The 14,567-nt window shown below is 48.3% G+C and overlaps 1 protein-coding gene across 1 annotated transcript in view; it reads left to right on the top strand.

Annotated features, from left to right (window-relative positions):
- LOC122542653 (sorbitol dehydrogenase-like) overlaps positions 1–14,567 on the top strand; it is a 72,833-nt gene that overhangs the window by 35,996 nt on the left and 22,270 nt on the right. The window contains exons 5-6 of the mRNA XM_043680645.1: positions 1,843–1,961; positions 4,955–5,020. Of these exons, the coding sequence (XP_043536580.1) occupies positions 1,843–1,961; positions 4,955–5,020 (185 nt within the window). The remainder of the gene's footprint in view (positions 1–1,842; positions 1,962–4,954; positions 5,021–14,567) is intronic.

The raw sequence follows: 14,567 nt of genomic DNA on the forward strand, positions 1-14,567 counted from the left end.
CTTGATGTTAATTCATTTTGAGTATATACTTAATTATTTAATTATTATGTTATTTCTTACTAGTAATGTAAGATATCTTATTTTATGCTTTGGTTGTTTGTAGGATAGATTCTCCTGTTTTTCTTTTGTTGTGTTTTGGTTATTATTTATTTATTTTTATATATATTTAATTATATATTAGTGTTTGTACTTGTTTGTATTACTTTGTAATTTTGTAAAAAAATGTTGAAAAATTTCTTTTTTTCTTTCAATAAAAATACCTATAATAATCTTGGGATAGGTGGCATTGTACAGTGACTCAGTGAGCAATTCAGGATGATCGTGTTAAGACATGCCAGTGGTTTTGGAAAATTGTTATTGCAACAGAGTTAAAACCACTGTGGTTTTTATTGCGGCTTGTGTTGCAAGTCAGACTTTTATTTATCTCTGTTTCCTCATATAAACGACTTGATGATCACATCTCAGTTACAACCCGGGACCTAATTTTCTCTTTTATTTAGCTGGCATTGTTTAGATTGTACTTTTCTTTTTGCCGTTTGGTTATGAGAAGATGCTTAACTACAGGAAATTATACCAATGAGGAAGTAGACTGTACATTTTTACTGAGGGCCAAGGTCACATCCTTATTGGTGAATAATTGGGTAACCAATGTTGTGTCCATCCATTTTAGGCACCAGCTGATGCTACAATTGAAAAAGATAGTATCTCAAAGGGCAAAAGAAACAGTAATTATTGGAAATGGAAGTACAGGTGGTATTGGAACTCCGTTTTTAAGTACATAAGTTAGTGGGTGTCATTCATTAGTTTTGCTGGGTTTGTCCTTCTGGGATTTATCTGGACATATCTGCACCTCACCCACTCTCACAATGGACACAAACATGGAGCACCTGTCTACAGCATGGGTTGAGATATGGCTATCATTTGCTCCAAAGACCATCAGCTCAGATTCTGAGAAGGGATTGGCTGACATATCTGTTGCTGGGACTGACACGCATATAGAGTGAAACGAGATATGGAGTAAGCTAATTCTAAATATACCTATAATTACCCATTTCAGTTGTCACTACATTCAGTCTTCTCATCACCTGACATATAGTTCTGGCACGTGAAGGTATAAACATAGAAACATAGAAGATAAGAGAGCTTGCTTGAGCTTGCTGTGCCATTCAATATGATAATGTGATCATTGAGCTCAATGCTCTCATCCTGATTCACCTCCTTTAGTCACAAGAGCTATATCTACCTCCTTCTTGAAAATATGATTCACCAACAATTCTGCCAGACCTTGAGAAAGGCTTAGACTGTTTCTCGTCCTGCAAGGATCTCCCATTGATGGCTACACTGTCTGTGGTTGACAGAGAAAGCACCTCCATACTCTGAATACCTTAGATTGGATTAGATTCCCGACAGTGCGGATACATGCCCTTTGGTCCAACAAATCCACACTGACCCTCTGAAGAGCAACCCACCCAGACCCATTCCCCCACGTTTACCCCTGACTATGAACCTAACACTATGGGCAATTTAGCGTGGCCAATTCACCTGGCCTACACATCGTTGGACTGTGGGAGGAAACCGGAGCACCTGAGGGGAAACCCACGCAGACACGGGGAGAATGTGCAAACTCCACACAGATAGTTGCCCGAGGCGGGAATTGAACCCGAGTCCCTGGTGCTGTGAGGCAGCTGTGCTAACCACTGAGCCACAAGCCAGTCTCTGTGAACTGATTCGATTTCCGTCCAATTTGGGTTGGGATTTCAGACCTTCATGTCTGACATGCCAGTGATTATTGAGTTAATGTGTGTGAGTGCATGGCCAATGTTGGTTCTGTCTCCTTTCCAGACTTCCTGAATGTGTGTGCTTAGAAGAAGGTGCATTAGTCGAGCCTCTCTGTGTCGCACTTCATGCCTGTCAAAGAGGACGAGTGAAAGTCGGCCAAAAAGTTTTCATCTGTGGAGCCGGTAAGTCATGCTCACTTTAATCGCCGGAGGTGTTGTGAATGTTGATCAAGTCAATATTAAAAAGCACAGGGCTTACCTCGAGAAATCAGACGTGCAGATGAGGTGAAATTCTTTGAAAGCCATCCTCCTGTCCTCGCGAGCTCAATTCGAAAACTTAGTTTCAATTCCTTCAACCCGTCATTCTCCATTTACCAAGCAACTCTTCTGGTAGTTCCTCATGCAGAATGTGGGACACATTGAAAAGAAACTCTCCACTTTACTCCTCAGGTCAATTTTTCCCACAGTTGGAACCCCACATGTCTCATCAGCTGAAAGAACATGCTGTACACAGTCCACCACACCCCTTTGATTCTTTCATATTCATATTTTGTACAGATAGTAAAACCACTCAGTGTGAACTGATTCAATTTCTGTCCAATTTTTCGGTCCAATCTGGGATTTGAGATTGGGCTTCACCCATTGAGCTCATAGAATAAAAGAGGGTGGTGACCATTTGGCCCACAGTAAAAGCACTATCCCACTTCCCCATTCTCACCCTATTTTGCATGGCTATAAAAAGTGGATGGGTAACAAAGAGAAGGGTAAATGGAGTTTGCTGACTCTGAATGCTTGGTGAGTTGCAGGAATGGTTATCTGGTGTTCTCAAAAAATGGACAGAAGTAACATTACAAAATTAAATGTTTGACAAGCAACTAGTAAACCAACATAACTGAGACACAGAATGCTGAAACTAGGAAGCATAAGTTTGAATATTTAACTCAACGACAGATCATGTACAGAAAGCAAGATAGAGAGAGAACTAAATATTTAATATATTTAAACAAGAGAATGATAAATGTAAAGGCTTTAAAAAGGTTTTCTACTTCCATTAATCATTAGAAATCATAAAAAACTTAGACTGCACACGTTTTGGCGATAGTTAAAATTAATCATAGTGTTTAAAGTTCACTTGAATGTGCAAGCTCTATTTTCTTTCCCCTGTATTTAGTTGGTACATATATAGGCATCCCAACCTCATGCTGTCATATTTATTTTGAACATTACGTTTCCAACTGAAGGTTTCCAAGGTACAAGTTACCTCAGACATGGATGTTTACAGTTGCTGTCTGATTTACAAGTGCGGAGTCTAAATTTCTTATGATTTAGTGTTTACTGTTTAGCTATGGCATCTGGATTCTAGGAGAATATCTTTTGTGCCTCCCTCCCTTATGACCAACCAGATATAACCATCCCATTCAATAAGCAAATCGTCCTTTCGGTAGATTTTCCAGTAGATTTGGCACTGATCGTTACAAAGCATTAAATCAGACAGCAACTTTCAACACCCATGTGCACAGTCTGAGATGTTTTGCTCCTGGAAACATTGGTTGGGAACTCAATATTCAAATAAATGTGACAGAGTGAGGTTTATCTATACGCAGATGATAGGTGTCTCTTACCTGTCCTAGTCTGTCCATAAGTGTCTGTCCTGCTGTGTGTCTCTTTTTCCATCTCTGTGCTCTGGCCCAGGTCACAGAGGGAACCAATATACTCCATCACCACCTGATGAAGGAGCAGTGTTCTGAAAGCTATAAACCTGTTGGACTATAACCTGGTGTTGTGTGATTTTTAACTTTGTACACCCCAGTGAAACACTGGCATCTCCGAATCAATAACAAAGAAGAGGTATTGGGGGCAAAAGCTGGCAGGGTGCAGGAGATGATCAGTTTCTGACTCAGCTGGGAAATGCTGAGTGGTTTATGTCTCATCTTCAAAAACGTGCAATACTTGACTCACCATGGGAGTTACAACAGGACAAGGAAAGAAAAGTGCAGTTTGTCAGCTCTCAGTGTGACAGATAAATTATTTAGACCAATAGATATAAGAGCATAATTAGGCCATTTGGCCCATCATGTCTTCAATCACGGCTGATATACTCCTCAGCCCCTTTCTCCTGCCTTCTCCTTCTATCTTGTGGTAGCGATGTTTGCCTGCTGGTGCTATCTGGCCCTTGTTATTCTTCCAGAAAACAGTGCAGCCCTCTCACAGGAGACAGACTGTGACTTGGGTGAACAGGGCTAGCAAACAGTGTACCCCGTTAATGAATCTGATTGAAAACTCTATCCTGATAACGAGAGTCTAAGCCAGTGTAGCAGTCTGCAATTAGTTTTCCAAACAGACTAATGTCTGAAATCTGCCCACTGAAACAACTGTTCTGAGTTGAACTGCTAAGAATCCTGAAAAGTTATGGTCCCTTTATCCACATGTGGCCTTGCAGTGCGGCTCAGTGGCTAGCATTGCTGCCTCAGAGCACCAGGGATCAGGTTCAATTCCAGCCTCAGGTGACTGTGTGGAGTTTGCACATTCTCCCCATGCTCTGGTTTCCTCCTGAAATCCAAAGATGTGCAGGTTAGGTGGGTTGGCCAAGCTAAACTACCCATTGTGTCCAGGGATGTGTAGGTTAGGTGGGTTAGCCATGGCAAATGCAGGTTACAAGGATAGGGTAAGGTGGGTGTGTCTGGGTGAAATGCTCTTTGGGGGGGGTGCTGTGGACACAATAGGCCGAATGGCTTGCTTCCACATCATAGGGATTCTTTGATTCTTGCACACGTGCATTGTATTGGCTCAGGATTCTTCAGACATGGGCGAGTTGCAATTTCAACGTGCAGGTGGTACGGTATGGAATGCCTTTAAACTGTAACTGTCACCTAGCTGTGGCCTAATATTGTGGGGTGCAGGATCTGTAACCCCCTGCACTAGGCTAGTTCTGCTGTCAGCACTGAGTGGACAGACTCACATTGCAGGTGGTTTTATTCCCGCTCCGGTGATTCATTTGCATGTTTGAGATTGGCAGAAATGGAAAATAGATGTGCCAAGTTACTCAAAAGAAGAAGTGTTGATATAGCTATTTGCTTTTGTGTGGATATATATTTGCCCAATCTGTGAGTGCCTCTGATAAGTGCATCTGGTTTTGTCTCTATATGATCTTGTAACTAACATTTTTATCAATTAAGGGCCAATTGGACTGTTGACTCTACTCGTCTGCAAGGCCATAGGAGTCACTCTGATTGTGGTTTGTGGTAAGTCTTCATTCATAACTTTCGAAATTATTCACAGCCTGAGTGCCAGTCATTACTCTCAAGTTCCTGAGTGGTATTTATGCGGTTTAACATTGTTCACCCTTCCATTGGAACATGTGAGGGAGGAGTGGAGTGGGAGTTATTTAGCGACGATGTGCTATGATGAACATTCTCACCTGTGCGCAGTATACAAGAGTAACCTCAACTTGAAGATGCAAGCTAAATGGGCTGAATGGACTACTCCCACTCCTGTATCTTGTGTTACAACCTTAAGATCTTATATTATGCTGAAGTCATCTCACATTTATTAGAGTTGGCTCCTTATTTTGTTAACAAGTTTATTTTATTAATTTACCAAGCCAACAGCCGTGCCTTACATTTACATCGTGTCTTTTAACATAGGACATAGTTTCATCAGAGTATTACCAGACAGAATGGGATTTTGAGCCAGATAGGGAGATACTAGGTAGAAGACTGGTGTCCTTGAGGGAGTTAATTCTGCCAAGCTCCCCTGGCCTAGCCCCCTGTGACCCCAGACCAACAGCAATCTGATTGAACTGCCCTTGGAAATGGTCTAGCAAGCTACTCAGTTGTATCAATCAGTTTGAAGTCTCAATAAAGAAGGGAAACCAGACTGACCACCTGGCATTGACCTTGGCAGTGGAAAAGACATTGACCTACCACCAGTGGCAGCACAGTGGTATATAGTCAGGAGGAACTTGCCCTGGGAGCCCTCAACATTAATTCTGGGCCCCATGAAGTCTCATGGCTTCAGGTTCAACATGGACAGGGAAACCTCCTGCTGATTACCGTGTACTGTCCTTTCTTAGTGGATAAATTTGTGCTCCTCAATGTTGAACAACACTTGGAAGAAGCAGAGTGTGGCAAGGACTCACAATGTACTCTGTGTGGGCGATTTCAAATAGGGTTCGGCAACATTACTGCCGATTGAACTGGTCCAGTTTGAAAGGACATAGCTGCGAGACAGGGTCTGTAGCAGGTGGTCAGGGAACCAACGAGGGGGACAATCATACTTAATCTCATCCTGACCAATCTGTCGGCTGTAATTGCACCTATCCAGGACAGTATCAGTAAGAGTGACCACCACACAATGCTTGTGGAGACAAAGTCCCACCTTCACATTGAGAACATCTTCCGTCATATTTGTGTGGCACTATCACCGTGCTAAATGGGACAGACATTGAAATGGTGCTGTGGGCCATCAACAGCAACATAGTTGTACTCCATGGCCATTATATCGCCCACTCATGGCCCATCATATCTCCCACTCATGGCCCATTGTATCTCCCACTCATGGCCCATCATATCTACCACTCATGGTCCACCATATCCCCCATTCATGGCCCATCATATCTACCACTCATGACCCACCATATCCCCCATTCATGGCCCATAATGTCCCCCACTCATGGCCCATCATATCCCTCTCCCATGGCCCACCATATCCCCCATTCAGGGCCATCATATCACCCACTCGTAGTCCACCATATCCCCCACTCATGACCCATCAATTCTCCCACTCATGGTCCACCATCCCCCATTCATGGTCCATCATGTCCCACATTCATGACCTATCATATTCCCCACTCATGGCCCACCCTATCCCCCATTCATGGCCCATCATGTCCGCCACTCATGGCCCATCATATCCCTCTCCCATGGCCCACCATATCCCCCATGCATGGCCCATCATATCTCCCACTCATGGCCCATCATGTCTCCCACTCATTGTCCACCATATCCCCCATTCACGGTCCATCATATCCCACATTCATATCCCACATTCATATTCCCCACTCATCGCCCACCATATCCCCCACTTATGGCCCACCATATCCCCCATTCATGGCCCAGCATATATATCCCTCTCCCATGGCCCACCGTATCTCCCAGTCGTGATCCATCATATCTCCCTCTCATGGTCCACCATATCTCCCACTCATGGCCCATCATATCCCCCACTCATGGCCCATCATATCTCCCACTCATGGATGGCTCAGCGTATTCCCCACTCATAGCCCACCATATTCCCCACTCATGGCCCACCATATCACCCACTCATGGCCCACCATATACCCATTCATAGCCAAGTATGTCCCCCACTCATGGCCCATCATATCCCCCACTCATGGCCCAACATATCTCCCACTCATGACCCATCATATCCTTCCCACATGGCTCAGCGTATTCCCCACTCATAGCCCACCATATTCCCCACTCATGGCCCACCATATCACCCACTCATGGCCCACCATATACCCATTCATAGCCAAGTATGTCCCCCACTCATGGCCCATCATATCCCCCACTCATGGCCCAACATATCTCCCACTCATGACCCATCATATCCTTCCCACATGGCTCAGCGTATTCCCCACTCATAGCCCACCATATTCCCCACTCATGGCCCACCATATCACCCACTCATGGCCCACCATATACCCATTCATAGCCAAGTATGTCCCCCACTCATGGCCCATCATATCCCCCACTCATGGCCCAACATATCTCCCACTCATGACCCATCATATCCTTCCCACATGGCTCAGCGTATTCCCCACTCATAGCCCACCATATTCCCCACTCATGGCCCACCATATCACCCACTCATGGCCCACCATATACCCATTCATAGCCAAGTATGTCCCCCACTCATGGCCCATCATATCCCCCACTCATGGCCCAACATATCTCCCACTCATGACCCATCATATCCTTCCCACATGGCTCAGCGTATTCCCCACTCATAGCCCACCATATTCCCCACTCATGGCCCACCATATCACCCACTCATGGCCCACCATATACCCATTCATAGCCAAGTATGTCCCCCACTCATGGCCCATCATATCCCCCACTCATGGCCCAACATATCTCCCACTCATGACCCATCATATCCTTCCCACATGGCTCAGCGTATTCCCCACTCATAGCCCACCATATTCCCCACTCATGGCCCACCATATCACCCACTCATGGCCCACCATATACCCATTCATAGCCAAGTATGTCCCCCACTCATGGCCCATCATATCCCCCACTCATGGCCCAACATATCTCCCACTCATGACCCATCATATCCTTCCCACATGGCTCAGCGTATTCCCCACTCATAGCCCACCATATTCCCCACTCATGGCCCACCATATCACCCACTCATGGCCCACCATATACCCATTCATAGCCAAGTATGTCCCCCACTCATGGCCCATCATATCCCCCACTCATGGCCCAACATATCTCCCACTCATGACCCATCATATCCTTCCCACATGGCTCAGCGTATTCCCCACTCATAGCCCACCATATTCCCCACTCATGGCCCACCATATCACCCACTCATGGCCCACCATATACCCATTCATAGCCAAGTATGTCCCCCACTCATGGCCCATCATATCCCCCACTCATGGCCCAACATATCTCCCACTCATGACCCATCATATCCTTCCCACATGGCTCAGCGTATTCCCCACTCATAGCCCACCATATTCCCCACTCATGGCCCACCATATCACCCACTCATGGCCCACCATATACCCATTCATAGCCAAGTATGTCCCCCACTCATGGCCCATCATATCCCCCACTCATGGCCCAACATATCTCCCACTCATGACCCATCATATCCTTCCCACATGGCTCAGCGTATTCCCCACTCATAGCCCACCATATTCCCCACTCATGGCCCACCATATCACCCACTCATGGCCCACCATATACCCATTCATAGCCAAGTATGTCCCCCACTCATGGCCCATCATATCCCCCACTCATGGCCCAACATATCTCCCACTCATGACCCATCATATCCTTCCCACATGGCTCAGCGTATTCCCCACTCATAGCCCACCATATTCCCCACTCATGGCCCACCATATCACCCACTCATGGCCCACCATATACCCATTCATAGCCAAGTATGTCCCCCACTCATGGCCCATCATATCCCCCACTCATGGCCCAACATATCTCCCACTCATGACCCATCATATCCTTCCCACATGGCTCAGCGTATTCCCCACTCATAGCCCACCATATTCCCCACTCATGGCCCACCATATCACCCACTCATGGCCCACCATATACCCATTCATAGCCAAGTATGTCCCCCACTCATGGCCCATCATATCCCCCACTCATGGCCCAACATATCTCCCACTCATGACCCATCATATCCTTCCCACATGGCTCAGCGTATTCCCCACTCATAGCCCACCATATTCCCCACTCATGGCCCACCATATCACCCACTCATGGCCCACCATATACCCATTCATAGCCAAGTATGTCCCCCACTCATGGCCCATCATATCCCCCACTCATGGCCCAACATATCTCCCACTCATGACCCATCATATCCTTCCCACATGGCTCAGCGTATTCCCCACTCATAGCCCACCATATTCCCCACTCATGGCCCACCATATCACCCACTCATGGCCCACCATATACCCATTCATAGCCAAGTATGTCCCCCACTCATGGCCCATCATATCCCCCACTCATGGCCCAACATATCTCCCACTCATGACCCATCATATCCTTCCCACATGGCTCAGCGTATTCCCCACTCATAGCCCACCATATTCCCCACTCATGGCCCACCATATCACCCACTCATGGCCCACCATATACCCATTCATAGCCAAGTATGTCCCCCACTCATGGCCCATCATATCCCCCACTCATGGCCCAACATATCTCCCACTCATGACCCATCATATCCTTCCCACATGGCTCAGCGTATTCCCCACTCATAGCCCACCATATTCCCCACTCATGGCCCACCATATCACCCACTCATGGCCCACCATATACCCATTCATAGCCAAGTATGTCCCCCACTCATGGCCCATCATATCCCCCACTCATGGCCCAACATATCTCCCACTCATGACCCATCATATCCTTCCCACATGGCTCAGCGTATTCCCCACTCATAGCCCACCATATTCCCCACTCATGGCCCACCATATCACCCACTCATGGCCCACCATATACCCATTCATAGCCAAGTATGTCCCCCACTCATGGCCCATCATATCCCCCACTCATGGCCCAACATATCTCCCACTCATGACCCATCATATCCTTCCCACATGGCTCAGCGTATTCCCCACTCATAGCCCACCATATTCCCCACTCATGGCCCACCATATCACCCACTCATGGCCCACCATATACCCATTCATAGCCAAGTATGTCCCCCACTCATGGCCCATCATATCCCCCACTCATGGCCCAACATATCTCCCACTCATGACCCATCATATCCTTCCCACATGGCTCAGCGTATTCCCCACTCATAGCCCACCATATTCCCCACTCATGGCCCACCATATCACCCACTCATGGCCCACCATATACCCATTCATAGCCAAGTATGTCCCCCACTCATGGCCCATCATATCCCCCACTCATGGCCCAACATATCTCCCACTCATGACCCATCATATCCTTCCCACATGGCTCAGCGTATTCCCCACTCATAGCCCACCATATTCCCCACTCATGGCCCACCATATCACCCACTCATGGCCCACCATATACCCATTCATAGCCAAGTATGTCCCCCACTCATGGCCCATCATATCCCCCACTCATGGCCCAACATATCTCCCACTCATGACCCATCATATCCTTCCCACATGGCTCAGCGTATTCCCCACTCATAGCCCACCATATTCCCCACTCATGGCCCACCATATCACCCACTCATGGCCCACCATATACCCATTCATAGCCAAGTATGTCCCCCACTCATGGCCCATCATATCCCCCACTCATGGCCCAACATATCTCCCACTCATGACCCATCATATCCTTCCCACATGGCTCAGCGTATTCCCCACTCATAGCCCACCATATTCCCCACTCATGGCCCACCATATCACCCACTCATGGCCCACCATATACCCATTCATAGCCAAGTATGTCCCCCACTCATGGCCCATCATATCCCCCACTCATGGCCCAACATATCTCCCACTCATGACCCATCATATCCTTCCCACATGGCTCAGCGTATTCCCCACTCATAGCCCACCATATTCCCCACTCATGGCCCACCATATCACCCACTCATGGCCCACCATATACCCATTCATAGCCAAGTATGTCCCCCACTCATGGCCCATCATATCCCCCACTCATGGCCCAACATATCTCCCACTCATGACCCATCATATCCTTCCCACATGGCTCAGCGTATTCCCCACTCATAGCCCACCATATTCCCCACTCATGGCCCACCATATCACCCACTCATGGCCCACCATATACCCATTCATAGCCAAGTATGTCCCCCACTCATGGCCCATCATATCCCCCACTCATGGCCCAACATATCTCCCACTCATGACCCATCATATCCTTCCCACATGGCTCAGCGTATTCCCCACTCATAGCCCACCATATTCCCCACTCATGGCCCACCATATCACCCACTCATGGCCCACCATATACCCATTCATAGCCAAGTATGTCCCCCACTCATGGCCCATCATATCCCCCACTCATGGCCCAACATATCTCCCACTCATGACCCATCATATCCTTCCCACATGGCTCAGCGTATTCCCCACTCATAGCCCACCATATTCCCCACTCATGGCCCACCATATCACCCACTCATGGCCCACCATATACCCATTCATAGCCAAGTATGTCCCCCACTCATGGCCCATCATATCCCCCACTCATGGCCCAACATATCTCCCACTCATGACCCATCATATCCTTCCCACATGGCTCAGCGTATTCCCCACTCATAGCCCACCATATTCCCCACTCATGGCCCACCATATCACCCACTCATGGCCCACCATATACCCATTCATAGCCAAGTATGTCCCCCACTCATGGCCCATCATATCCCCCACTCATGGCCCAACATATCTCCCACTCATGACCCATCATATCCTTCCCACATGGCTCAGCGTATTCCCCACTCATAGCCCACCATATTCCCCACTCATGGCCCACCATATCACCCACTCATGGCCCACCATATACCCATTCATAGCCAAGTATGTCCCCCACTCATGGCCCATCATATCCCCCACTCATGGCCCAACATATCTCCCACTCATGACCCATCATATCCTTCCCACATGGCTCAGCGTATTCCCCACTCATAGCCCACCATATTCCCCACTCATGGCCCACCATATCACCCACTCATGGCCCACCATATACCCATTCATAGCCAAGTATGTCCCCCACTCATGGCCCATCATATCCCCCACTCATGGCCCAACATATCTCCCACTCATGACCCATCATATCCTTCCCACATGGCTCAGCGTATTCCCCACTCATAGCCCACCATATTCCCCACTCATGGCCCACCATATCACCCACTCATGGCCCACCATATACCCATTCATAGCCAAGTATGTCCCCCACTCATGGCCCATCATATCCCCCACTCATGGCCCAACATATCTCCCACTCATGACCCATCATATCCTTCCCACATGGCTCAGCGTATTCCCCACTCATAGCCCACCATATTCCCCACTCATGGCCCACCATATCACCCACTCATGGCCCACCATATACCCATTCATAGCCAAGTATGTCCCCCACTCATGGCCCATCATATCCCCCACTCATGGCCCAACATATCTCCCACTCATGACCCATCATATCCTTCCCACATGGCTCAGCGTATTCCCCACTCATAGCCCACCATATTCCCCACTCATGGCCCACCATATCACCCACTCATGGCCCACCATATACCCATTCATAGCCAAGTATGTCCCCCACTCATGGCCCATCATATCCCCCACTCATGGCCCAACATATCTCCCACTCATGACCCATCATATCCTTCCCACATGGCTCAGCGTATTCCCCACTCATAGCCCACCATATTCCCCACTCATGGCCCACCATATCACCCACTCATGGCCCACCATATACCCATTCATAGCCAAGTATGTCCCCCACTCATGGCCCATCATATCCCCCACTCATGGCCCAACATATCTCCCACTCATGACCCATCATATCCTTCCCACATGGCTCAGCGTATTCCCCACTCATAGCCCACCATATTCCCCACTCATGGCCCACCATATCACCCACTCATGGCCCACCATATACCCATTCATAGCCAAGTATGTCCCCCACTCATGGCCCATCATATCCCCCACTCATGGCCCAACATATCTCCCACTCATGACCCATCATATCCTTCCCACATGGCTCAGCGTATTCCCCACTCATAGCCCACCATATTCCCCACTCATGGCCCACCATATCACCCACTCATGGCCCACCATATACCCATTCATAGCCAAGTATGTCCCCCACTCATGGCCCATCATATCCCCCACTCATGGCCCAACATATCTCCCACTCATGACCCATCATATCCTTCCCACATGGCTCAGCGTATTCCCCACTCATAGCCCACCATATTCCCCACTCATGGCCCACCATATCACCCACTCATGGCCCACCATATACCCACTCTTGGCCCAACATATCCCCCACTCATGGCCCATCATATCCCCCACTCATGGCCCAACATATCTCCCACTCATGACCCATCATATCCTTCCCACATGGCTCAGCGTATTCCCCACTCATAGCCCACCATATTCCCCACTCATGGCCCACCATATCACCCACTCATGGCCCACCATATACCCATTCATAGCCAAGTATGTCCCCCACTCATGGCCCATCATATCCCTCTCCCATGGCCCACCATATCCTCCATTCATGGCCCATTATGTCCCCCACTTATGGCCCATCATATCCCTCTCATATGTCCCACCATATCCCCCATTCATGGCCCATCATATCTCCCACTCATAGTTCACCATATCTCCCACTCATGGCCCATCATATCCCTCTCCCATAGCCCACCGAAACCCCCACTCATAGCCCACTATGTCTCCCACTCATGGCCCACCATATCCCCCACTTATGGCCCATAAGATCCCTCTCCCATGGCCCATCATATCCCCCATTCATGGCCCATCATATCTCCCACTCATGGCCCATCATATCTCCCACTCATGGTCTATCATATCGCCCACCCATGGCCCATCATATCCCCCACTCATGTCCCATCATATCTCCCACTCATGGTCCATTATATCCCCCACTCATGGCCCATCATATCCCCCACTCATGGCCCATCATATCTCCCACTCATGGTCCATTATATCCCCCACCCATGGCCCATCATATCCCTCTCATATGTCCCACCATATCTTCCACTCACGGCATATCATATCCCTCTCCCATAGCCCACTGAATCCCCCATTCATAGCCCACTATATCTCCCACTCATGGCCCATCATATCCCCCACTCATGGCCCATTATGTCCCCCACTTATGGCCCATCATATCCCTCTCATATGTCCCACCATATCCCCCATTCATGGCTCATCATATCTCCCACTCATAGTCCACCATATCTCCCATTCATGGCCCATCATATCCCTCTCCCATAGCCCACTGAATCCCCCACTCATAGCCCACTATATCTCCCACTCATGGC

This window comes from Chiloscyllium plagiosum, chromosome 40, assembly GCF_004010195.1.
Source record: "Chiloscyllium plagiosum isolate BGI_BamShark_2017 chromosome 40, ASM401019v2, whole genome shotgun sequence".
In the NCBI taxonomy this organism is placed as follows: Eukaryota; Metazoa; Chordata; class Chondrichthyes; order Orectolobiformes; family Hemiscylliidae; genus Chiloscyllium; species Chiloscyllium plagiosum.